General features: G+C 38.8%; 1 protein-coding gene across 3 annotated transcripts; it reads left to right on the plus strand.

The window, feature by feature from the left end:
- Nucleotides 1–522: 522 nt before the first annotated feature.
- On the plus strand, nt 523–27,428 carry NEK5 (NIMA related kinase 5). Of its 3 annotated transcripts, none has more exons than XM_071738540.1 (22): nt 523–681; nt 1,814–1,954; nt 2,969–3,065; nt 4,039–4,136; nt 6,846–6,929; nt 7,037–7,107; nt 8,827–8,913; nt 9,887–9,941; nt 11,430–11,630; nt 11,717–11,798; nt 13,357–13,487; nt 16,484–16,680; nt 18,320–18,386; nt 18,702–18,821; nt 19,316–19,399; nt 19,504–19,608; nt 21,287–21,367; nt 22,140–22,208; nt 23,202–23,319; nt 24,633–24,770; nt 26,246–26,360; nt 26,770–27,428. In XM_071738540.1, the coding sequence occupies exons 2-22, from the start codon at nt 1,838–1,840 to the stop codon at nt 27,020–27,022; spliced, it is 2,370 nt and encodes a 789-aa protein (XP_071594641.1). In that variant the 5' UTR covers nt 523–681; nt 1,814–1,837; the 3' UTR covers nt 27,023–27,428. The 3 variants fall into 3 exon arrangements, with proteins under 3 accessions (XP_071594641.1, XP_071594625.1, XP_071594634.1); XM_071738524.1 differs by lacking the exon at nt 523–681 and adding an exon at nt 746–1,362; XM_071738533.1 differs by lacking the exon at nt 523–681 and adding an exon at nt 746–946.
- Nucleotides 27,429–27,675: the final 247 nt, after the last annotated feature.

Genomic DNA, 27,675 nt, shown 5'->3' on the forward strand with positions numbered 1-27,675 from the left:
TAACTTGTCTGAAGGGTATGTTATGGATAACATCTAGCTCTGGTAAGTATTTGAGGCTTTATGCAATTATTAATCCTCTCAAAACTCTTGGGGCTGAGCTTTTAACTCCAGTACTTCCGTGAACAGGTTTCTATATGGCCAATTGCATGTGTGGAAGGAAACTTCGTTGTTTGTAAATAAGGATGACTTTTCCAGTCTTGGTAAGGAGCTGCACAAAACTTTCTTTGTAATGCTCATTTCTGTGCTCCCTGTTGGATATTGGGGACTAAACAGTCCTCCTACACGCGGCATGGCAGGGAAGAGCAGAAATGCTCTCAGCAGAGTTCTGGAGAATCTATTCTGGTCTGTGTCCATGTAATAGGAAACATTTAAACGTGGTACGGAGCCACTTCATGCTGCACCTCCCGGCTTGCTGGTATTCCAGACTCCGAAGATTCAAGAACTTGAGGCACCCAACATTTTCCTGGGGACCGTTCTCGGGTTCCTGACCCCTAGAAGCCTCACAAGCCCGTCCTGGCAAGAAGATGTCTGAGGGAAACGAAGCTTCTGCTGCTCCCGGCCTGGCTGCGGGCGCTGCCACCGCCCCTCCCTTCACGCCACACCTCCACCGGGGGGTGCGGAGCCCGGGGCGGGATCCTTCCCGTGGTCGTGGGGGTTCCGGAGGCGGCTGGGCGGTCTCAGGTATCGCAGCACTGGAGCGGGCCGGGTCTGGCTCCGCCGGGTCTGGCTCCACCGAGTCGGAGCGGGTATCGGAGCTCTGGGAGGCCGCGGGAAGGGCTGCCCGCCCGGCGCTCCCTGTCACCCTGGCGACGGCCGCACAAGCGGGGCGGGAAGGGCGACCCAGAGCGATCCCGATCCCCCAGCGCGGCGGCGGGCAGAGCCGCACCCCCGCCGGCTTCCCCTCCCCGTGCCACCCGGGGTGCCTCTCCCCAGCCCCGAGCAGGAGGTTGTAAACCCCTCCCGTGACTGTCTCTGGGTCCTGCCCCAGCTCCGGCCCTGCCGCCCTCACCGCCGTCAGTAGCTGCCCGCAGAGCTCGGCGAGGCCCGGGGCGGTGAGAGGCTGAGGGCAGCCCGGTGGGTGGGTGGGCACGGCATCCCTGTGCGGGAGGCCCAGCTGTCCCCAGTGGGTGCTTCTCACCCACGAGTGACCGCGAACAGGCGGTGGTTTTGACCCGAATACCGAAATGACGAACGCCCAGAAGTCACCCGTCCTCAGGCACTGCCAGCCATGGAGCCCACCTCCTGCAGAGCTTGTCTGTCCCTCCTGACAGGCAAAGCCTGGGATCTTAGCAAATGTCCCATGCTGAAAACTCAAGCCAAGTAATAAGAACAGTTTCATAGTGTTTGCTTCGATTTATCTGTGTAAGTTTGCTTCTGGAGACCTCTCCAGTGACATTACCGTTCCTGCCAGGTTTCCAGGTGGCTAATAATGCCCCTGTGTGGGCTCCTGCCTTTTCCTTTTGCTGCCAGCATCAGATCACATTAGTTTAAACTAAATCAACATGAAATAGGTTATTTTATTTTCCCATGAAAAGAACAAGTCTACAGTATTTTTAACTTCAGGAAATAAGGAGTTGGACTTTCCAAAATCGTATTGCAATCTCACATTGTATTTTCTGCTGCCTTCTCACATTTAGGGTATACTAGGACTAAATTACAAGCTTTTCTTTATGAGACACTCATGAACTTGTCACTTAATAGAAATAAAAATATGATTAAAATGACAGTCTTAAAATGTATTTGGTTTGTAGTACAAAGAAATGTTATAGCATTGGCTACATGCAATACTAATCTGGGGAATTTTTTGTTTTAGACACTGCTTTAAGGAGGAGACACCATGGATAAATATGAAGTCATTAAAAAAATTGGAGAAGGGTCTTTTGGCCAAATATTCTTGGCGAAAGGGAAAGAGGATAATGAGCAGTGTGTTATCAAAGAAATCAATTTAACTAAGGTAAAACAACAAAATCTGGATTGTAGCAGTAGTTATTTTTCTGATTTTGCTAACTGCATGAACTTGGATGACATTTTATCTCCTTTTAGTTCTGTCATTCTGTCTCAATTATATAGAGATAAACTTTCCAAAGACTGTACTCTTTGCTAATTTCATTATTTTACAAACATAGACAAAATACTTATTTTGAGATTAACAGTGTTCCTCTTTTACTACATTTTTTTTCTTTTCAAAACTTTAGTTACAAGGGCACTACCTAATTTAAACTTGATAATAGATGATTCAGCTATTGAAAACTATTGCCACTGATGTAAAAAAAATCACAATTTTGTGATGAGTTTCTCTAAACTTTTTAATTTCCTTTTTTCCCCCGCATAGATATATTCAGATGTGTGTAATTCACAAAGGAGTCTTTCCAGTTCTTGCTGATGTTTGAGGCAGTTTGAATCATCTCATCTGATTTTAAATGTTAATTCTGCAGCTATCAGCATGTGAACTCTGTAGCAAGACTCCCTTTCTGGAAGAACAAGAGAAATATGTATTGTTAGGATGCTGTTGATCACGTGTGGTTTAGAATTTTGTTTTAAATGAGCAGAATCAGCCTTTTTCTTCCTGTTGACTGCAGAGGCAGGTTAGGGTGACTAGCTCAGGTATCAGAGCAATGCCACTCCTGTAGCAAGTTCCAGAGAGACAATTTAACTCCCTGTGATTTCAGGACAGAAGTTCTATCACTCAGTTTCAAGGCGTGCCTACATGGTTTTGCCCAATCTTGTCAGACATGAATTTCTAATACATTAGAGAATTATATAGAAAGGTGAATATGTACCAGTTCTAGAATCACAGAATTATTGAGGCTGGAAGAGACCTCTGAGGTCAAGTCCAGAAAGAACTGTATGCTGGTTAGGACAGCTAAATATATATAGAAAGTAGTGGGAATGGGTTGATAACAATGTAAATATTTTGAAAAGGATGAAGTGTATCATTACTAGCATATAGTTTCTCAACTCTTTGTAGATGCCCGTGGAAGAGAAAGAAGCCTCCCAGAAAGAAGTAATTCTTCTGGCCAAGATGAAGCATGCAAATATTGTAACATTCTATGCTGCTTTGCAAGGTGGATTTTTAACATTTTAATTTTTGAGTTGTGATTATAGCAATGGAAGGCAGCAAAACCTACTTATGTTAATATTGCCCAGCCTGAAGTCTGTCCCCAGACTCTTAGCATCAGGGACAGCTCCCAACTCCTAAAAATTAATTCAAGGTATCAGATTTATCTTCATGGGTGTGGGTGAGACCTAAGGTATTGTGACTATGAATGCTAGGACCTGAAATTGAACTTCAGTCTTGACTTTAATTAAGAGTCCAGATTTAATGAGACTATTCAAGGAGTTTAACAGAAGAGAGCCTTTGAGTACATCAAGAAATGGGTGTTATTGGCCTTTTGCCTTAAGCCATATTTTGAAGTATCACTCAAAGAATACAGGATTCTTCAGGACTGTGTGTTCTCTGTAAGAGTTAATTCCCTGCATTTACTTTTCCTGTCATAAGGAATGGCTTAGGTAGTAAATACTATAGATACAGCTTGTGTTCAAGTTGTTTTCTGTGATCCAGACAGGAAATATTTTAAAAGACATGTAAATCTGGTAGTCTTCTAAACCCCAGAAAGATAAGAATAGTGTAAATTTCCATATTATGTAGCACGTGAGTTTCTACTGTTGGATGCTGCCTGCTTTTAATGTTTTTCCCTAACCCTGTGTATGTAGTTGCTACTGGGAACAGTCACAACTATGAAGTATACTGCTAAGCATTGCCTGTAAGAATGCATCTTCTTTTTACCAGTGTGTTCTCTTGAGGATTTTCTCATGAGTTTAATATTCTGGTAAATCCATCTTAATTTTGCATCAGGTTTTATTGGAAGTATCAATTTTTTCCAAGTTACTGTTTGAAATGAAGGAGTAGATACAGGATTAACTGCTCCCTCTTAAAAGAAGGACTAGATATAATAAAAATAATTTATTGCTGTTACAATAACAGCAATAATGTTAATGAGTATGTTAATGAGTAATAAAAATATACTTTCTTTTCAGAAAAGAACAAGCTGTACATTGTGATGGAATACTGTGATGGTGGAGATTTAATGCAGCGTATAAATATGCAGCACGGAGTGCTGTTTGATGAGGACCAGGTGAGAGAAATTATCTTTAGAGGAAATGACATTTAGTTTAAAAGTCATGGTTTAAAATATCCAGAACAAGCTACTGTTTCTTGCCTGATGTGTTAAAGTGATTAAACATTTTTAACCTTGGTAATTTTAAAGGGAGTTTAGTGTTTGCTTCTTACTCTGGTTCAAGATCCTAAATTAATTTATTACTAGTATTTTGATTCCACTTTTATTCTCTCTCCCTGCCTCCCATTAGTCCTTCTATTGTGCATGCCCTTTCTCTTTGTAGTAGTAGTATAAAGACTATATATATATATATATATATATATATATATTATAAGCCATAAAGACTGCTATTTAAATAGTGTTATAGAGCTATGGGGCAATATATTATATGAGTTCTTAATTTGTGCATTCCACTTACATCATGGTGTCTCTTGCTTTATACTGAGGTTAATAGGCAGTTTCTTTTTTGATTTCACCTGGGTCAAGACTTTTCTGAGAGAGTTTAAATTTTAAATTTTAACACATAGAAATATGCCCAGAATTCTGACTGCTTTTGGAACATGTTCACATGTATTTTCATTTTTAAACAGGTAGGCATATTGCAATTCACAGAAACAAGATTTTCTACTATCCCTTACTTAATTCTTTATTTATTTTACTAACTTATCTTTCTGAAGGCAATTTTCTTGTATATATTTGACTTAGTGTACTGAACTCTGGGGTTATTTAATCATGCATAGTTTTCCACTTTTACATGTACAGTCTTCCACTTTTGCAGTTACAATAAGAATTTATCTGAAACTAGACAGTCTTCAAGATGTTAGTGGAAATATACTCTAAAGCATAAAAATGGGGGAAAAAAAGAAGTACTGTGACTTATTTTTTGCTTTAGTGGCAAAAGAGGAATAAGTCAGTTGGAAGTGAATTACTGCAGCAGTGATAATGAATTTTAAGGTCCTCTTGGGAGTCATAGTAGAGGTAGAGAGAACGTAAGAGAAAATAAGAGAGGACAAAACCACAGATCATAAAAACACAAGAGAGAGAACCAACACACATAATCCTCTTGACAGTGAGACAGAATAATCCATATACAAAGAAAGGCAAAGGAAGCACGGATAGAAGAATGGATTTACAGAAACTAAAGATATATCTGCCAGTCACTAAAGGAAAGTTAATTGTTCAGTTTCTCTGAATGATGGAATGGTTTTGATTTGAAGGGACCTTAAAGATCATGCATGGGCAGGGGAATCTCCCACTGGACCAGTTATTCAAAGCCCCATCCAATCTGGCCTTAAACACTTCCAGGGAGGGGGCAGCCTCAGCGTTCCTGGGCAACCTGTGCCAGTGTCTCACCACCCTCACAGTAGAGTTTCTTCCTAATGACTAATCTTATTCTACCCTCTTTCAGCTTAAAACCATTATTCCTTGTCTTATCACTACACCCTTGTAAAAAGTCCCTCCCCAGCTTTCCTTTAGGTCCCTTCAGGTACTGGAAGGGGTCTCTCCAGAGCCTTCTCTTCTCCAGGCTGAACAACTCCCAACTTCCTCAGCCTTTGAGCCTTCTTGTGCTGGGGGCTCCAGAACTGGACACAGTACTCCAGGTGGAGTCTCATGGGAGTGGTGTAGAGGGGGAGAATCAGCTCCTTCAACCTGCTGGCCATGCTTCTAATGCAGCCCAAGATACAACTGGCTTTCTGGGCTGCAAGCACACACTGCTGGCTTCTCAACCAACACCTTTGAGTTCTTTTCCTCAGGGCTGTTCTCCATCCAGTCTCCACTCAACCTGTATTTGTGCTTGCAATTGCCTTGACCCAGGTACAGGACCTTGCCCTTGGCCTTGTTGTACTTCATGAGGCTGTCATGGGTACACCTTTTGAGCCTGTCAGGGTCCCAAGACCTTAGTGTAGCATTGTTAGAATACTTTTATATTTTCAAATGAATGCTTTAGAAAGCCTCAGTTGTGGCATCAGCATGATTTTCTATTCTGAAAATCATCTGCTTAATGTGAAGCATTACTATAAGGAAATCTTCTGCTACTTGAATCAGTCTTTCATGACCATCAGTTTTCTTAAATAGAGAAGTATATAACCACATTGTACTTTTGATCTGAATTATGTCCAAAGGTAGTAAAACACATGTATATTTGAAGCTGAATATTTGTTAAAGAGCTGTACTGGGTCAAAGATAGAGGGTAAACCTGTGTGCTCACTTGTTATCTGGGTTTCTTGATAGCTCCCTTCTTTCATCACATTTCAGTCCTTCATCCTTCATTTCTGGTTTTTTTCTGGGCCACATTTGGCAAGACAGCAAGTCTAAATGGGTGGTATGGCTTCCACCACTGAGGACTGAATAAGCGTTTCCCAAATCTCTCTGTGTTTTGACTTGAACTCACTCCTTTCTAAATAAACATCTCATATTCTATCTGTCCTTTGATGTGATTCTTCAGTCCTTGTTCAAGTACTCACCCTGTCATAATCAGTGAAAACTTGATGGGGATAAGGTAAGGGGAGCAGGTATCTATTTCCAGTTAGTTTTGCTATAGTGCTAGGGAAGGAAAGGAAAGGTCTATGGCATTAGTTTAAAAAATATTACTTCTTACTATTTTATATTGTATATATTCTACATATACACTATTTTTTTGTCTTTGTCTATTTCAGTAAGATACCCCAATGGACATTAGAGTCACACATATTTATATATATCTGTTCCCTTTAACTTTCCCTGCAGATTCTGAATTGGTTTGTGCAGATCTCTTTAGGCTTGAAGCATATACATGACAAGAAGATTTTACACAGAGATGTAAAAGCACAGGTAATGAAACTGGTGCTGAAGAGAGGGTGGTTTTGTCTTCTTAAAAATACTCATGAGGAGCTCTGCCATGTTTCATTTTCACATACCAGTTTTGTATTTATTTGTAGAACATCTTTCTTAGCAATAATGGAAATGTTGCAAAGCTTGGGGACTTTGGCATAGCAAGACAGTTGAACAGGTAAGCAGCTTTGCTAATTAGCCTGTGACCTACACCAAATAGGAATGTTTCTGAATATTCAGAAGGCAATCTGAATGTGCAAATTTCTTGTGGATTGTGCTTCTTCAAGAGGTCTGGTATACAAAGGGTCTGACCCTACATTTTTTTCTGTTGTCCTGTAACATGCCACCCTCCATGAAACCACAAAGATCTATCTAGCTTAGTAACTGGATTCTGTTATCTATAGGATGTAGAGGGGAAAGCCTAACTTTTTCCCTATTTTCTGTGGAACATTCAAAGGTTCTGGAGGCACAGGTCCTGCTCTTGTAGCCATTGATAATCACTTCTGGTGCTTCATGAAAAACAAAGTGAAGACCATTTAGAACTTTGAAAAGAGTATAAGAAACAAGTTTGTACAGCTTTTCTTTGTATGTCCTCTGAGACTGTGCCTGTATTTTTTTTTAAAGGGCCAGAACCTACTCTCTAGTTATGAGACAGCATGACTTGCATCTGCATGGCTTCTCCCAGTCAGGGTGGCCTTATCTCTACTGACTCTGGGGGCAAGGTTGGATAGGAGAGTGCTTTTTGGTGTGGCCAGAACATGGTAGGAGAATGCTAACAACAGAGTAATGCTTGAATTTGATCTCTTTTTGAGCCACTTGATTATCTTTGACCTTGGCAGGAATATTATGGAAAAAAAGTTCCACAACTTAGTTAGATATTGTGTGGAAAAGTAACTGCCTCTGTTGATCATTTTGCAGATTGTCCTTCTAGTACCAGTCCTTCTCAGTAAATTTATACTCTGCCTGCTGCAACTCACTTGATAAAACTTTCTGTCCCTTAAACTAAGTCACTGTAAATTTAACCATGTTTCTGTCTACACAGCATCAGTAAAGAGACCAGATAACTTATGCAGAAAGTGCTTACTTTCTGAACTGTTCTGGAGATAATTGCTTTAAGGATTACTCCTACACAGCAGAATAGTTCAGAGCAGATAGGAGGTAAACCTCAGATTTTGCATGTCCAAATCCAGTCATTTTAAATAGCATTTTAAATATAGGCTTATACAACAAAATAATTGGAGCTTGATGGTACTTTTCCTCGTCTTACAACTGAATGAAGTTTCTCAGGCTCTCTTTTTCTGCTTGTCTTGGGTGTACAAAAGTATTTTAATCTTCATTTTCCACTTCAAAATGCAAGTTAGTGTCCAATATTTTTGCTTGCAGTTGGGTGCCTGTGGCATCTATGGCACTCTAACTTCATATACTCTATATATGTAAATTACATATGTAACTCTAACTTGCAACTTTTATTGACATCTAGTATAGTGTGAGAGGAGTAATAATAATATCACTAATCTGTCAGTACCCCTTTCTCTCCACTGACTTCCCAGTGGCTCTTGATGACACCCATAGAGTAGGTATCTAAAAGCAAGTTAAATGAATCTAATTAATTGGTGCTATTTGACCACACTTTCTCAAGTCAACACCAAAAATAGAACCAGAATTAATTTACTTCTTTAGTTTCTAGTCAGCACTTCCTCCTTCCACTGTTTCTGGCTTGTGTGACTACCACTCCCCATATTCTTCCTTAAATTAATATGTTGGAGACTTTTCCTATTTTGCAGTGTCTTTGACAGCTTTGACAGCTGTGTTAGTGATAAACATTGTTTGAAAATGTTGATTACAATGCTGTTGAACAGTGAGGAAAAGAGACTTTTTATTTATTGTGTTTCATTAGCACTATGGAGTTTGCCCATACCTGTGTGGGGACCCCCTATTACCTGTCACCTGAGATCTGTGAAAATCAACCATACAACAATAAAACGTAAGTCTCTGTCTTTCCTTCAGACTCTTGTGCATGAGGGCATACAGGCATGAGGGAGCTTATTTTAGCAATATCATGGTTTAAATCAGTATTCCTGCAGGGCATGAGGAATTTAATGTAACACCTTTCATGAATTCTCTATTATTGTGTACAATAATTAGTTGTGTCAAATATATCCAACAACTATCTCACACTATTCAACACTGCCTGTCCTATTTTGAGTCTCAGTGTCCAGAGTACAGCAATCATTAATTTGTTGTGATTTATCTACAGGCTTAATATAATTATGTTTTTTTGGTTTTATAAAATTATTTGTATGTTTTTTTTAATACAGTTCTCCATCAAATACTCATTTTCTCTCTGTGTTGCCAACTTGTAACAACCAATGCAGTATGAATCTTTTCAATTCCAAGTTTGTTTGATTTGTGATCCATGAAAATGTACTAAAATGAATGCTAGGTTGGCAGTTTTGGAACTTTGCAGGTGAGGCTCACTCAGACTTAAAACAAAATTCTAAAATAAGTTGAGAAGCACTGAAAGATCAGGAGCCAAGTGAGCTTGGTTGCTTTGTCAGCATGTGGGATGTGATCAACACCAAATATCCTGGAGCCAAGACTAGCATCTCAGCTCAAAGGTGCTGTTCACACAAGTTCACTCCCTTAACTATCAAGTCAGACAGAGATAGCTTTGCCCTTCATCAAGGAATATTTAAGCAGGAATTCTTTGTGTCATGAGCCTTTTCCAATGGTAGTTGTAGTACCTAGTTAGGTATCATAGAAACACTGGTACCACAGCTAGAAAGAAATTTCAATTTGTTCTTTTCAGCACATCTTAAGAAAAATAAAAGTTGCACCAGTATTAGTCTGTGATGGAATAATGTTAATATATTTCAGACCTAAGAATAGGTACTATTCTGTTACAAGTATGAAAATATAGTCTTTTCCCTGAAACTTTAATTACTTTTTATTCACAGAGATATTTGGTCCCTTGGCTGTGTGCTTTATGAGCTGTGTGCACTAAAGCATCCTGTAAGTACCACAGAATGAGATCAGTATTGTATTATTAAACCAGGTAATAGACAACCTGAAAAATCTGTAGTAATAGTAGTTATTCCTAGGCAGCTGCTACAGTTACTATCAGTGTACTTACTGGTATTAAAGAATGACTGTAAGTGTATAATTTTCTTGTATTGTGCCTGTTTTGTGCATATGAAAATACAATGTATTACGTTGTATTTCTACTGTTTACATACACAGGTACATGTGAATGCATATTAACTCTTTAGTGAGTACAAAACTTTTTCAAAAGGTAGACAAACAACTTGAAGAAGTAAATCCAAACTTCAAGGTTAGACTTTAGGCATATGATTTTACTAATTTCTATTTCAAAATGCCAATCTATACTTACTAACGTGTTGGAAACCCACATTGCCCTAACAAGCAGTTTGACTCCCCAGAAGTATTTCCCTAAAGGTTTTGTTTTGTTTGGAAGGACATTCATGTGAGAAGAATAACTGAGAGAGCAGATTCAGGAGGCTGTGTTGTCCCCAACCTGATATGAGCCTCAAAATAATCCTCAGCCTCTGAGTATTATGTGGAGAACAAGACAGAGCAGAGATTAATCCTGACAACAGGAAAAGGATCAGATTCCTGGGCCCAGCACATGTTTACTTTTTGCTGAGCTTGGATGTGGGAGAAGGCAGAGCAGCACTGATAGGGAGAGCAGTTGTGCTGAGCTGAAAGTGAGGGGGATACTGTTGAGGAAAATTCTGGACTTCACAAAGTGGGAAAATATTAAGAGTATTATGAATATTAGGTGTTTTATTCTGTATTGCTGCCCATTTTTAAATTTGAAGACAGGGACTAGATGCTGATGTAGACAGCAAATGCAACTGAAGCTAAGGCAAATTTTAGTTACACCACCTGCAAAAAAGCCACATAAATCAAATGTTGCTTTATAAAGAACATTTCAAAATTATGTTTGCCTGAGGCTCTAGAAACTAGGCACTGACCTATTAAGAGATCTGCTGAAGTGAGAGGGCTGAGTTATCTCAGTGGCAGTTGTTAAAAATCAGGATTGTACCTTGACTCCTGAGAGAAGACAGAACAAAGAGCCTAAATTGTGTGGAGAGAGGTTGGGAAGGTGAGCACTGTTAAGACAAGAAGGTCTCTGCTGCACTGCTTTTGGTAAAATAAATCCTGCTGTTTCTGGAAAAATGGCTTCTGTTACTGTATGACAGCATAGTATGCATAAAACTTGCAGGAACAAATGCTATTGGACCTCCTAAGTCATGCAACTGAAATAAGGAGAATGTAACCAGAAAATACAATCAGAATGGTTATATTAATTTTCCACAGCAAACTAGGGTTAGCAAGAAAGGATTTTTCAAGAGATTGCAAGCACTTAGTTTCCATAACTTCCAGCAAGTAACCTTTTTTTCAAGTTGGGGTGTTTAGTCTGTCTTTTCCAACCAGCAATACTTAACTGTCCTCTCTTTACTTTTGCCACTGATCAAGTTTGAAGGCAATAGTTTGCATCAGCTGGTGCTGAAGATCTGCAGAGGTCGTTTTCATCCAGTGTCTCCCAACTATTCCTATGATCTGAGGATATTAATTTCCCAGTTGTTTAAAGTATCTCCAAGAGATCGACCCTCTATTAATTCTATTCTGAGGAAGCCCTTCTTGCAAAAGTTCATTCTCAGGTATTTGCCCCCTGAGGTGAGTGTCTGTACTGCTGCTTGCTCAGAGAAAAACATGTATCAAAGTAGTATAAACTGTTTTATCAGATACATTTTTTCTTGTAGATAACACAGGAAGAACTCATTCACACTGTGATGCATAGGAAAAGGTTTTCAGCACCAGAATGTGAAGCCAAGCTGATACAAGGTAATGATAATATTATTCAACATTTGTTCTATACTAACATTTGTTAGTTCTCACATACATGATGGCTATAAGAGGAGAGAACTGCACCAGCAGAAACACCCACTGCAGACAGTGCATAGCTGTCCTGTTCAGGAAAAGACTGCTTAAAGACCATCTCACTAGCAATGTTCAGATAGAAAGGCTGCCATAAGAAAGTGCTGAAATACTAATCTTAAAGAATTTGCAAAATGGAGAGGTTTTTTCTAAATGCAGTTTAGGTCCATCACATCCAAGCATCCTTATTTAATTTTGCCAAGGTATTAGGTATATATACAAAATCAGGTATTTTGTACAAGGTATGTACAAAAAAGCAAAAATCTTACAAAGTGTGCCCCATGATACTTTACAAAATAATAAAAGATGTATTTTTAAACATACTGTACATTAGATTAAATTGTAAGAGGCAATGAAGTCTGTTTGGATTTAGTGCTCATTGACAGATCAGATTATACGTGCACATTCTTAGAGAACACAAGTGACACTAAATCTCTGTATGCACTGCTGAACATCTGGCATGTTTCTGGCAGAGTAACCTTTTTCTAATTCTTCAGTGTTCTTCAGTGCATCATAATTATTACGTAAATTTATCTTTTGAAGTATTGAAGTAGTTTAAAGAAATTTGTGAAAATAAACCTATGTAGTTACTTAACTACACTATGGACTTTTTTCCCCCTCAAAAAAAAATATTCCTCACTGGTGTACAGACCTACGTTGTTTTGGAAATTACTTTCAGTGAAGTTTTTTGCCTCCAAATTAGTGGTATTTGGACAGAGGCATTTGAACACCTAAACCACTTAGGCATTTAAAAAAACATCTATGGCTATGTACTCGTTTTTTTCAAATATTTTATCTCCCAGACTCGATACTTTCACTGTCATTACTGAGGGAAGATTTGAAACTCACTCAGAAACTATTTAATCCTAGCAAGGACTCTACTTTTTATTATTGCAGCTAAGTTATTTGCAAAATACTGACTGACCAAACTGGAATGGTCTGTACTTTTATTCTCCTCCATGGGGAACTGACAAGGTGAAATTTTCATTTCTCAGCCCTTCTTTCCAATTTTCCCAAGTGTTATAATATTGTCTAGTGATCTGTGGAATACCAAGGGGCCAAGGTTTAGAAAGGAAACTCCTAAGCAGGTAGAGCTCTGGCTGCCAATAAAATCTGAGCCTTAGAATCAGACACACTGTTTCTTTTTGGTTTATAAGCATTCTGCTTTATAGTGCTGCTCTTTTATTCAGTGTGCTTAGTAAAACTGACTAATAAGATCCACTTCACAGGAGTGTTCATAATTCTTTCAAAACCATGTCATTCAAGGAGTGAAAGGAAGAATACCAGAAGTGTGAAGTATTGGTGATAATGATGAAAGGATATAAGGAATGTTTGTTAGTCCAGCCTGTGAGTGTTAGGTGTATGCACCCTACTATGTTTTGCAAATAAATGACCATTAGTCATGTAGAGAGCACAGATTGTAACCTTTTAACATTTTACCTTTTAATATTTTATTGTTAAAAAGTGCTTCAGAAAAGGGGAGGCCAGGAGCAAGATTTTCCAGAATATGGAATGGTGGTACCTGTCAAGAAACAGGATTTAATTCAAAGATATGAATTGAAACCTCCTTCAAAAGGGCAGCACCCTTATTTTCAGGTACTGTGCATCTGCATTCTTGTAACATTTAATGATCTTCAGAAGGCAAAATCCTTAGGAAAGACCATTTAAAAGGCCTCATTTAAATTTAGCTTAATGCCTACACTAAGTCAGTAGAGACAGTTATCACTCCTGAAGCCTCAGAAGAGGTGTTGTAGAAAGGCTAAGTGGGAAACACTGAATTTAGGCTGCTTCAGGAGGGTCCTTTGTAGCAGAAGGAGTCATGCATGCTCTGCATGTACATTTGCACAAAGGCAAATCAGGTCTGTCTTGGCATTTTTGCTATAGAAGCAAATACACTGATCCTCTTACCTCAGCCCTTCTGAGAGCCCTTTCTTGAGCAAAATCAGTAGCAACCACTGCCTTTATCTCTGATACTTAACTGCAACAAACTGGGATCAAACCCTACAGCAGAGAGCCCCGGTTTTTCACACCCATTGGTGTCCCTCACTATTTTTCACCACTTTCTTTCCTTCAGGCTGGGTATCAGCTTTATGCTGTGTCCAGCTTCTTACCTGGCACCACTGCATACCTTTATGTTTATCTTCAAGAGCATGTAGTGCTGTCTTGGGTGATGGTGAACACAAACCAGCACATTTGTTTGTGTTGGATCTGGGAGTCCCCAGCCGTAATTGCACATTGCAGGAATGGTAAATTAAGTGATGGTTGGGAATGTGGAGTTCCCAGAACTGCATCCATTAAGCAAGCACTTTCACTACTTATGAATAATACTGGCCTGTGCAGAATATAGGACTTAGTTTTCCTCACTGTTACATTTGTGCATATCCAATGCAAATCTAGACATGGACTGAGTTAGGAAAATTAAGTTTTCTTTTACTGTGCACTGCCTTAATCAAAGGCAGAATTTTCTCCACAGTGATCTGATCTATGACACTCTAGTAGAGTCTCTGATCTATGTGCTCTAGTATTAATACTGGGAAAGTTCCCACAGTCTTTCAGCATCCAAATGAAGCAAACATTTTTTTTTAAGGTTTTAGGGATACTTGCATAATGTTATACTTTGAAAGTATTGCTTCAGGATTCACAGAATGGTTGAGGTTTTCTGGAGGTTGTCACCTTGTCCACACCCATGGGGTGTCACCAGGGTGCCTATTTCACTGCTCACAGTTCTCAATCCTCTTACATTTATTTAGATGGCCTATTTTGCTCTCCCTATTGCTTGATATTGCCATATTTCTGGATACCATGCTGTAAAACTTACTTCAATGAGGGACAAGATAATAACTTTTTGAAGCTACCTCTTCCCTGGGATCATTATTGGCACGGGAAAATTCTCTTCATATATAGATAAGAATTTATATTCTACTATAATCTGGACTATATCATATGTAGATGAACCTAATTTCAGTGTTTCTAAGAAGGAAAAGAGGGAGGAAAAGTTAATGTCTTTACCATCTATGGAAGGGATACTTGGGTTCTTTTTGATTTATGTAAGAAAATAAGCAACATTCAGCATTTTTCTCATCTACCACGGAAAAGTTTGTGAATCTCTTACCACACTGACATCACCCAGTGGGTGCTAGACAGTTACCTTCTCTCCATTGTTAGTATGAGAAATAGAAAAGACAGTCTTGTCACAAAGCAGAAATACAGAGATGTTTCATCACAGTAAGGACTTTGAGAAATGAAAGGTAAGCTCCCACAGGCACATAATCAAAGAGATGGTGCAATGAAGTAGCACAGTCAGTGCTCCCCTGAAAGCAGTCTGTGCTCCCAAAACTACATCCCTAGTTTCCCTTACTCTCACATGTCAAAGCTCTCCTGGAATTAATTCAGTGCTTTAGTCCTCAGAACAATGAAGTGACTCTAAGGCAGTGACTACAGAGTGCAAAGCCCCATGCTGGCTGACTCACAGAACAGTATGGGCTGCTGCCTAATGACAGAAGTTGATGAAACAGGGGAAAAGGAGAAGACAATGCTAAGATTATATAAGTCTTGAGCAGTGAGGAAATTTCTGGGTTATACATTAAAGTATCGAAGTGTGGATCAGCTGGAAGGCAGGAGGGCTCTGCAGAGGGACCTGGACAGACTGGAGAGTTGGGCTGATTCCAACGGGATGAGGTTCAACAAGGCCAAGTGCCGGGTCCTGCACTTTGGCCACAACAACCCCATGGGGAGCTCCAGGCTGGGCACAGAGTGGCTGAGAGCAGCCAGGCAGAAAGGGACCTGGGAGTCTGGATTGACAGGAAGCTGAACATGAGCCAGCAGTGTGCCCAGGTGGCCAAGAAGGCCAATGGCATCCTGGCCTGTATCAGGAACAGTGTGGCCAGCAGGTCCAGGGAAGGGATTCTGCCCCTGTACTCAGCGCTGGTGAGGCCACACCTCGAGTCCTGTGTCCAGTTCTGGGCCCCTCAGTTCAGGAAGGAGATTGAGGTCCTGGAGCAGGTCCAAAGGAGGGCAACCAGGCTGGTGAAGGGACTGCAGCACAAGTCCTATGAGGAGAGGCTGAGGGAGCTGGGGCTGTTCAGCCTGGAGAAGAGGAGGCTCAGGGGAGACCTCATCACTCTCTACAACTCCCTGAAAGGAGGGGATATCCAGGGGGGGATTGGGCTCTTTTCCCAGGCAACCCTCAGCAAGACAAGAGGGCACGGTCTCAAGTTGTGCCAGGGGAGGTTTAGGTTGGACATTAGAAAGAATTTCTTTACTGAGAGGGTGATCAGACATTGGAATGGGCTGCCCAGGGAAGTGGTGGATTCTCCATCCCTGGAGATATTTAAAAAGAGACTGGATGTGGCACTCAGTGCCATGGGCTGGTAACTGCAGTGGTAGTGGATCAAGGGTTGGACTTGATGATCTCTGAGGTCCCTTCCAACCCAGCCAATTCTGTGATTCTATGATTTGAGAACTTACAGTAACTATACTGTAGACAGATGATATTACCATGCAACTCAGGTTGGGGAGAGCAGAAAATTAATTCAAACTTGTGCTGATACAAATGAGCATAGGTAAATTAACATCCTTTATTATATTTTCAGCCACAGACTTCTGGATTTAAGGTGGCAGAAACTCCAGAAATTGGAGTATGTGGCCATTATAGTCATTACTATGCAAAGCTTGACAGCTTGCAGAGGAAAGCTAATGCATGTTATGACCTTTCTCATATCAGCCGAAGAGTTGAGGAATACTATAAACAGAAAGGACAAGTTGCACCTCCACCTCCACCACCTGACTGGTAAGCTTTTCTCACTCAGTTTGTTGGTGGTGATCAGCTTTTCTGACCAGGTAACACTGGATGTGACTTGTTCAGTACAATTCCTTCTCTACTTGGTCTTTGATAATTTTATTACATAAGTTTATTGCACAACAACATAACTCCCGTTCCTGTCTATCCAGAAGTTCTTTCTGAATTTATTGTCCTTTTTTTTTGATATTTCATTGTCAAAATATCTCCCAAATTTCAGCATTTGATTGGATGAGAAGTAAAACACAGGCTTTTTGTAGACTTTCTGATTATAACAAGCATAAACACTTTCTCTCCTATCCACTAGGATTTGAAACTATATAACAAGCAAAAGCAGTCCTGCACTTGTGAGAACAGAGTGGGAAGCAGCCAATGAAAATGCTTTTCTTTCCTGCAGAGCTTATATTTTGGTTTCAGTTAAAAAGACCTTTTCTCCAGCTGTATGTTTACTTCAAAGCCTTTCTTTTATAAAGTAAAGGTGCAAGCTTCTTATTACTTTAGAGATTGCCTGCCCATTCCATGACTGGGCATCCCCAGAAAGTTGGGGAGGGACTGTTCACAAGGGTGTGTAGCAATAAAATGAGGGACAATGGTTTTGAACTGGAGCAGGGTAGATTTAGATTGGATATTAGGAAAAACTTCATTATTATGAGGATGGTGAAACACTGGAAAAGGTTGCCCAGAGAGATGGTGGAGGCCCCATCCCTGGAGACATTCAAGGTCAGGCTTGATGGGGCTCTGAGAAACCTGATCTAGTTAAAGATGTCCCTGCTCACTGCAGGGACTTTAAACTAGATGACCTATAAAGGTCCCTTCCAACCCAACACATTCTATGATTCTGTGATTTTAAGTGTGGATGAGCTTTGAAAACCTCAAGAAAGGAAGATAAGGAATTTTTAATCCTGCCTACTTTCAGGTCCTTCCTTTAAAGTTGACTGAATCATTAATTTTCAATTCAATTTTTTAATTCAATGGCAAAAGTGCTTAGAATGTTTCACTTAAGGATCATCAGCTTTAGAACACCTGGTCTGAACTGAGTTTCTTGTGCCTTCCTTAAAGACAGTGTCAATTCAGTTTGGCTTCCTTAGGCACAAGTGGATTCTAAAGGTATGGAATTAAATAAATAGAAATCAGGGAGCTTTCAAGTGACTGCTGGTTATTCTATACCAAAAAATAGGCAAATGTTTAGAAACCATAAAACTATATAAGTACAAAGTTTGGCTGATAGAATTAGGCACTGAAGAGAAAGGAAATAGAAAAATTGTTGTATATACAACCTCCATTATGACAATTTTCAGTCATGAGGATCAGGATAAACAGCTTTGTTTTCATAAATTCTTTCACATACCATTTATCAAATAAAAGGTAGAGAAGGGCTTTACTGTACTCTTCAGAAGGGTAATGTAACTGAAATAATAGAAAGGAGAATACCTGAAGTGGGTATGTTTTCTTGATGTTATTTTACTATTGTTCCATATTTGTACCTATTTTATCCATATTTATATATTTATGTAATACAAAGATAGCTCTATTTGTCATATGTGATAGAAACTATAGAGAATTCTTTGTGGAGAAGGTATCAGAGTCTGTGAAAAAAATGGAGTATGCAAACATTACTTTCTTCTCTCAGGCCTTCAGAATACCTTCAAAGACGTTTTGAAGCCCAACAGTACAAGATTAAAGTGGAAAAACAGCTGGTAAGGAAATAACAAATCATAGGATAAAATCTGTAAAAGAAACTGAATGAAAATCCAAAATTTTATCTGATGTCTTGCTAACAGCAAACTGTAACACTGGCAAGTAGGAAGTTCTGCTCTAGTGAATTTGTTGAGCTGCTCAGCAATGCTTATCTTGAAGTTTCATTTTCTAATAAAAAAACTGTAGCAGTGTAAATGCTACTGTAATTTTTTCTTCCAAACATATACACTTGCCTACTGCACTCCTCAGTGAACAGTGAGCATGGAAGGAAAGGATTCTAAATGAAAACCTGGGATTTCTTTGTGCATCCATAGGGACTGCGACCATGCTCTGCTGACCCATATCGTGCCCAAACACAGCAGCAGAAAACCAAGGAAGAGCATCTCAAAAACCGTCAGCAGGAAATATCTAGAAAGAATAAGATGAAAGAACAGGTAAATGAAGCTCCCTTAGCTGATCAGAGTTGTCTCCTTACACTCCTTGACAGTAGTGTTTACATAAGAATTTGTTCTTTTCCATCTGAGCACTTGGAAAATGTAAGCTGTTTTCACCTGGTTCCAGCTTGCATAAACTGCTGAAGACCTGCACAAAAGCTGATGTCCACAGTAATCTCATAAATCCTGGCCTTGATTTTGATTTCACTTCTACTGACATTAGAGTTACATCACTGAAAAAACTTATGTAGGAGGACAATAGATCCTCACATTTACAAATCAAAGAAAATAAATGTTAAAGTCTGGAAGAATTAAACCACCAAAATATCCTCTAATAGGAAATATCAAACAATCTTTAAAATTGACAGTAAAGGACATTGATCCCTTTTTCTGGCATATACACTGTTTGATACCCACAGAATATTTTGCTTAGCTAGTGTTATCTCTGTATGTATTTCTAATACATATTTCCCTATCTTACTGTTCTTTAATAGGAGTACCTGAAGCAGTTGCAGAAAATTCGGGGAGAATACCAGAGCAATATAAAAGAAATCAGATTTAGAGCAGGAATACTCCAGGTAGCAAAGCTCAAGCATAAATACAGTTGTATTTCCTCCTTATTTTTTAAGCTGGTACACTTAATTAGAAATTGGAATGAACATTTTATAAAAATGTTCCCTAGGAGAACCAAAAAATAAAAGATAAAACCTATCTTGTGAGGCAAGGGAAAGCTGAGGACCCGTCTGAAATGAAGGATACAGCCAGAACAAGAGAAGAATCACTTCAGGTATTAATACCATCTCTGTGTCTAAACAGAACATTTTATGCAAATTCTACATGGTCTTTTATTCACACTCTGTGACTCATCTGAAAAATGGTAAAAGCTTAAATCTCACCAGATGCTTGCAATGTAAGTGCAAGTCTCCCTTGGTTACCCTCATGAATATCCTGGAAAGCTTTTTGTCTGAGTCCTGACTTGTTTTGGTAATTCTTCATCTGTTCATACTAGGATGTACTTGGATTTAATTTAATTTCTTTGTGTAGTATGTTTATTTTCCTTCCTTTCTGACTAAAGAAGAGGGCCCTCACAGTGCAAAGTTTTATGAGAATTCTGTGCAGAATTCATGGCACACCAATTCATGGCAGTCAGGGAAGCACTGTGTGGGAAGTTAGAATCCAGTTTTACATGGAGTCCTTAGTAAAACAAAAATTTGGGAGAAGTGGGAGGAACAGGCAGAGCCAAAGCCTTCTAGCTACAGAACTTCACTTCTCTCTCATCAAATGCTACCAAAGCAGCTGCTGGAGTGGAGTAAGTGTTCTACTTATACTTTGCAATATTGGCACTGTGAACACCAGATGAGTTCTCAGACCACATGAAGTTCTGCAGCAAGCAGCCCACTTTTCTTCAAGTGAAATGAATGAAAGCCTTAACTTAGGAAAAATTAATCCCAGTGTGCAATTTCCCAGTCTGTTCTGAAGGGAAAACAGCCCTGATCTAGCTACTAGGATTCTTCAGTCAGGATTTGTGTGCTGCAAGACTGTTCAGTAGGAAGGGGTGGACTTCCAAGTGAACCCATGACAGGCATTCCTACCCTATTCCAGCTGGAACTTGGGGCAAACCTGCCAATATTAGTAGGACTCTCTTTAGTGATTTTCATGGATCCTGGATCTGACTTCTACTAAAATGAATTCCCATGTCACTTGATGGGGTAAAACGAGTTATAGGCAGCCAGAGCCACAATGGAACAGAAATTATATTCCCAGTGATTTAATGGGAAATGCATAGTAACAACAAAGAAACACTGGGTCTTGCACCTGCTGAGTGTCACCTAAGTTCCTGGGCACTCCATCTATTGGAGAAACTGCACAGATTCTTCTAAAAAGTAAAATCTGTGTACTCTCCCTTCACCTGAGATTGCCCTAATTGTGGCAGATCACTGAAGGAGCTGCATATAATAATTTATTTTGACACAGGATATCTGTGATATTAACACAGGAATTTGAAAAGTAGGATACATGTATGTTTTTAGGTGTTGCCAGGAACCAAGATACTATGAACCATAGCTATACTTTCTACAGGCATAGGTTTTTATTATAATTTTGATTTTCATCACTTCCAAAATTTTCCAGAATGAAATCATCCTGAGGCGTCTTGCCATATGATCATAAATAATAAAAGGCTGTATTATTTATTTCTTGACACAGTACTGTGTCCTTCAGACATAGATTTTTGAAAAATTAGGAGTTTGCACATTTTTTCTTTTTGGCAGATAAGACAGTTACAATGTCTTCTACTATTAGAGTCTGTATAAGGCAACAGATTTACTATTCTTACATATATATATATATATATACACAAAGAAACCAGTGACAATATTTAGTATCTAAATAAGTTTATTTAGAGTATACACATGTTCTGGTTCCAAAGAGTGTATTTTAAAGTTGTGGCTTTTTTCTTCTTCCAGGACATGGAAGAAAACTTGAAACAAGTCAGAATCCAGAACAGGCAAGACCAAGAAATTTTACAAGAGCAACGTAACACAAAGGTATCCATCCTATTGGTTTTTCTGCCATTTCCTTTTGTCTGTATGTTTCATATGATTGTGTTGTCACAGTAGCTCTGGAAATCAAGTTATTTGAGAGGCAATTGACAGTGCTGGTCTACTGTTTGTTAAAAATATATATGAAAAGATAGAATCACCAAGAAAATAAACGAGCTTTTCTGTCATTTGAGGGAGATTCCCTTTCAATATTCCCAGATAATAATCAATCCCCATCTACTCATCTTTATATCAACCTGCATTACTAGTGTATGGGAGCTCACGTTTACTTAAAGTTTAAGTGAAGTCAAGTCAAGCTGCTAATTTTTTAACATTTTGTTAAAAACATTGTTCTCTATAGTCTGTTTGGATTATAGAAGGGGATGGTATTTGAATGGAAATGAATGCAAGATATCAGGAAGCTTTCTGACCATAAGTGAACCATAAGGTCTGTGAAATAGTTGCAAGCAGTATGGCATTCACATTTTAATACTGGTTGAGAACCAGATGTAAGAACCAACTCTCTGTACTGAAAGGATTTGAATTGAATTATTATCAAAGACACTTTTCCTTAAAATCAAAAGTGAATACAATAATTTGGAAATATCCATAAGCTATAAATAGAGAAGTCTATTTTTCTCCAATTTGTTCAGCTTTGATCTTGGTAAATAGAAGAAAAATATTGTTAAATAGAAGGTATTTTCAATAGAAGTGTATTTTTCAAACATGTACATTTAATTAAATATTTTCATTTATGAAGTGTGTGAATTTTCTTTAGGGAGGAGTAAAGTTTGAAATTAATTTAGATGAATGTGTTCCCAAGGAAGACAGCATTCAAGAAGCAGAGGTATGTTATAGTTGTATTCAAAGCATTTATATTAGTAACCTGAAATTATAACAGTATCTCCATAATCTAGGGTTTGTTTACTTTGCCATCCTCTTCTACCTTTGTTATAATTAAGCTTCCTTTTGAGGACTTGTTGACATATTGCATATATCTGACCTTCTTCAAGAGGATAATTGCTTAGAAGAAAATTGGTTGATATCTGGGTCAATCTTTCACATGGTAAAGGAGTGCAGACAGTTAAATTTTGTAAATTGGGCTAGAAGGAAAAAAGTTATCTCAAAATTGAGTTAGTCTGTATATGCCAAATTTGATTTGCAAGTTGTTTTAATACAATTCCCTAATATTTTATCACAAAGTAAGAATAATACTGTGATGAACTGTTATTTAGAAAAAGGGGAAGTGAGACTACAGACAATATTATGTGATTTCATTTATTAAAATGACTTTTTTAGCTGATAGACATGCAGTAGCTACCTATTAGTATCTTTACTAGTACATTAGAATTTTAAAATATTTGTAACAGAAGCATCAAAATATAATTTATTTCTAGTATATAGTATTAATTTATGTTTTGACATTCTGTTGTTTCCTGTCTCTGCAAAGCCGCATGCAGCCCTCTGATAAATAAATCATGATCTGACTTGAGTTCTGCTGCTTCATGTTTTGTTCATAGAATCATAGAATCATAGAATTGGCTGGGTTGGAAGGGACCTCAGAGATCATCAAGTCCAACCCTTGATCCACTCCCGCTGCAGTTACCAGACCATGGCACTGAGTGCCACATCCAGTCTCTTTTTAAATGTCTCCAGGGATGGAGAATCCACCACTTCCCAGGGCAGCCCATTCCAATGCTTGATCAAATTTTCAAATTTTACACAATTTTCCTGTGCATACATGAGAATGTCTGGCAAACAAACACAGTAAAATGAGTAGTGACTACTTATTATCTCATACTTGTTTTCCCTTGCTGGAGTAACATACTGGGTTTTTCAGCTATTAGATAAACTCACTGAGGCTTTGGTGGATGGTGAGAATCTTGAGAAGAAATTGGTGGAAATTCCTGAAGTTCATATGGACAGAGCTTTGGAAGAACTATCTGGATACCAAGCAGGTATTTCTTGGGGAAATGCAATGCTGGGTATTAATCCTGAAGATTACATAGGAGTTAGGTCAATTCAGTAGCTCCAGTCTATAGCAAGTTTGTCTAATGAGCTCTCTTTGTATCATCTAATACCATAATCACATGGAAATCTACTTTAAAAAAATGAAATAACTTTGCCTCCACTTTTACTCCTCCTTAGTCTAATGACAGATGATACAAAAGAAAACAGAAAATATTGGCAAGGTGGAGTCCCTCACACATTACTGAATTTTTTAGCTGATGCTGATGTCACATCTCTGTGTCCTGCTATGGCTGAAAATGAACTTATGGAGGAAGTTTTTTTCACTGAAAGAAGGGGGCTGCTAAAATTCAGCCTTAAAAATCTTTGCCAAAACAATTCCATATTGGAATGTTCACATTCTCTGGCAGGCTTTTAATTGCAGGACTTCATAGTAAGTGAGATTATTGTATGTGTTAAACCATAGAATTCAGCCTTGCCATTATGTTGTCCTGCTCACACTGATGAAGAAAGCTGCATTTAATTAATCACTCTGTGGCCTGGGATACGAGAGCTGAGAATGTCAGTCTCTGAACTAATCAGCACTACTTTCTTGGTCCTGATGACAGAAACTGAGGCAGTGAGTTGCCATCATCATCCCAGGGTGTGGTGGAGTCATGGTTTCCCACTCCCCACACTAATGCAGCTTCACAGTCACAAATGTACACTCCCTCACACAGGTGAGTGTGAAGAGGCTCATCATGAGGTTTCTTTGAGCACCAGTACTACCAGTACCTGCTTTCCCAGGCAGCCAGGTTTCTCCAGTAACTGGATGCTGCATACAAGGAGGTTTTCAGCAATGCTCCCAACACCCCAAATACACAGAGATAACCTCAAGAGTGTTCATGGGCAATGAAGACAAAGCAGAATATTATTAATATGCCACTTCTTGTTCATTCTGCCTTAGATGAAAGCATATAGGGTATAAAAGGAAAAGGAACTTCTTTGAAGCCTTTTTAGCCACAAGAAGCCCCCTTGAAACCAAGGACTGTTACCTGTCTATTCCAAGCATAACAAGCAGTTACTTGAGCTTTTACTTTATCAAAACTGGTGTTAGAAATTTTAGTGACAGATAGCCCAAACTACTTTTTTAATTGTGGTATCAATCAGAGCACATATTTATTAAAAAATCAGTATTCACCAAGGGTAAAAAACCCAACAGGTTCCAGCATTACACAATAGGAAGAAATCAGTGTCCACACTAGAAAGACAGTGCCAAGCCACAGTCAGGCTTTTGTGACCCAAGAACTTTTCTGTCCTTTAGCTGACCATGCTGTTCTGCCTGAAGGCATCCAAGAAACCAGGAAGCAGTGGAAACAAACACCACCACAAACACTCCTGAACATCTTAGCAAAAGCAGAGCTGTCTAATGATTCCTTCAGCTGTCCTGAAGAAGAAATAGGTAGGATGTTTGTTACTGTAAATGCTGCAAGTTTTTCAATAGTGTATTATTTCTTCTACCATTGGCAGAGGATCTGCCATGAGAGACAACATTCTGAAGCCCTCTTTCAGGATGTTGCTGTTTTGGGGGGCAGGAAAAAGGTCAAGCCCTGCTTACCAACTGCTATGTCATATATAATTCTTTCATTTGCTTAGGTAAACAGAGGTATGCAACTACTGCCAGCAAGTTGGCAGACACCACAAACCTAGATCAGGGCCCTGCAGCTGTTGAGGTTGAAGGATCCCATTAAAAACTTTTATGGAAATATATGTATTTCCATAGAACAGCTGTAAATTGTAGTACATGGGGCTTAAACCACACTGGTGATTTCCCAAAGTGGTCCATGCTGATAAAGCTGACACTGAAATGGATTCACATTCACACTGCAGCACACTTTCCTAAAGTAACACACTGTTTTAAAAATTATATTTCCTTTGCCTCAAAGTTGTTACCTAAAAAGCCAGAGTTGTTTTCCTAGAAATATACAATAACTGTAACATTATGAGGTTTTTTTATTCCACAATTGCCAACCAACAGAATGTGTAATTGGATGACAGACCTTTTAAGACAGCTGAATATCTAAGCCATGACTCAACTGAGAAAAATCTTTCATTTGCAACTGCAGTCAGCACCCTCCTGCTACTTCTGCCTCACACATTTTCTCAGAGCATTACAAGCTCTTTTAAAGCTGCCCTGTCCTGAAGGCTAAACCAGTGAAAGGCACCAGCTAAATTCTGCTCCTAAGACTAGATTTATATCTTACACATTAAAAAACAAAACACCAAACCAAAATTAAATTGGAAGTACTTTTCATTAATGTCAGCAGTTCATAGGGCTAAAGCAAGAATAAGTCACACAGCTATTCTAACTGCTTTTATCTGCTTTTAAGTGTTGCTTTTATCAGTTACATTTATTAAAACATGGCACCCTCATACCCAGTTCTGCTCTGCTACTCAAATTGACATCATGGGCTACAGTGCTACCTGAACTGACACATTTCTCTTGGATCAGGTGCAGAATTTAATCTTTATACTCAACCAACAATTCTTGGCATTATTCTCCCACCTTCAGGTAAGGGTTGCCCTTCAATCTTTGAAAGGAAGCATTTTTAGTGAACCATGGCTACACCTGAGCACTAATGTTTTTTCCAAGCAATACTCCCCTAAATTTCCCACTGAAAATGCAGATCCTTGTGTTGAGAAATGAGACCTACTAACATCAGATTGCCCTTCTTAACTTCTGTAGTCCTTTGGTTATCATCTGCAAGCACACTGAGCAGAAGTTGCAAACCACCAAATAAAATGTGTGATCAGTATCAAGAGAAATTGTTGTCATTTAAACACACACACAAAACTGAAGCATTTACTTACTTGCTATTGTTTTACATACATTTTTATAGTTTGCTAATATACAAATAAGGAACATTTCTTTTCCAGAAGGGAGATTAACTATGTGGCTTCCAAAAGAAAAGAAGGAAGATGATTCAGAAACATGCTCTGCTGTTGCTGTAGATGAAGGCAGACTTGAGCCAAGATCAGATGATGAAGACACGTAAGTCAAGCATATCAGAAGAAAAATCCATTCAAATTAACAGTTTTAATTGATTGCAACCACAGGCTGCACTGCCTAAAGGTTTTCTTCTTTTCTTTTCAATGCATAAATGAAGAAAACTTGTTTTACAGTCTACTAATTTTAACTTCTAATTCTGTAGCTTAATATGTCACATGCCAACATTGTCATTAAAAATGTTATATGCAGAATAAAAGCATGGTTTTGCAGCTCCTGCTCTCCTACCTTTTAAATACAAGTAAACAATCTCATGAAGAAAGAATTCACATTGGGTGTGTTACTTGTACAGTCTTCATAAAGTGTTTATGAAAAATCTCAAAAACCTTGAAAGGAGAAAGGCTTGTAAATAAAATATATTTAATTAATATAATTACCTCATTTTACTTCACAGAAATTTTGAAGATTCTGAAGATGAACTCAGACATGAGCTGGAGGAATCTCTGGAAAAAGTGGCAACTTCTCCAGCAGAGAGAACCATGGAGTCTCCTGTCCCTTCAATTAATAAGGGTCAAACAGATGAAGGAAAAATGAATTTACCTTGCAAACAACTTGGAAAATCTGATGATGATTTAGAAAATAACCACGGGTCATTTAGTGTTGACACACATAATGAAAAAGGTGAGGAGGAAGCAAGAGCAACCTAGACCACCAGCACTGTTACTGTTTCAAAACTTTAAGCTACTTGAAATTTCAGCAACATCAGAAACAAAATTTAAGGATAGCTGATGTTAAATGCCAAGTAAATCAACTGCTTTTCAGTAGTGCTAAATGCTCAGTTAAAATGAATATGCAGCTACTATTTTGTTTAAAAGGAAAAATCAGGCTACTTTTCAGATGTCCAAATGTTGAAAAATCCTCATCCAGACTGAAATGCATTTTCCATCTTGATTATGCTTAGCTACATCTCTGACTTGCTTGAGGAAGTTTTTGTTTGCATACTGTCTTTAACCATTTTTCTGTCATGTAAGAAAGTCTTCTAGCTCTGCCAACTCCTTGTTTTAAGCTCTTTGAACTTTTCACAGTCATGATGTGCTGCCAATACAGCTTTACAATCCAGTTTCATTTATGTAGTGCTGACTGCTGTTCAGCAGTTTCCCAGGGTAGCAGTGAAGAGCTTTATTAGCACCATGAGAACGATGCATTCCATCCTTGGTAATAAAACATGGGACAGTAGCATCTTCCTACCCTGTTTTCATACACAGAATTTCCTATTATCCATCTTAAGTATAAAGAGAGAGGAAAACACACTCTTAAAGCCTGATTTCAGTTGCTTTTTGCACTTCTTAGGTTGCTAAAA

Source organism: Heliangelus exortis, chromosome 1 (assembly GCF_036169615.1).
Source record: "Heliangelus exortis chromosome 1, bHelExo1.hap1, whole genome shotgun sequence".
Classification (NCBI taxonomy): domain Eukaryota; kingdom Metazoa; phylum Chordata; class Aves; order Apodiformes; family Trochilidae; genus Heliangelus; species Heliangelus exortis.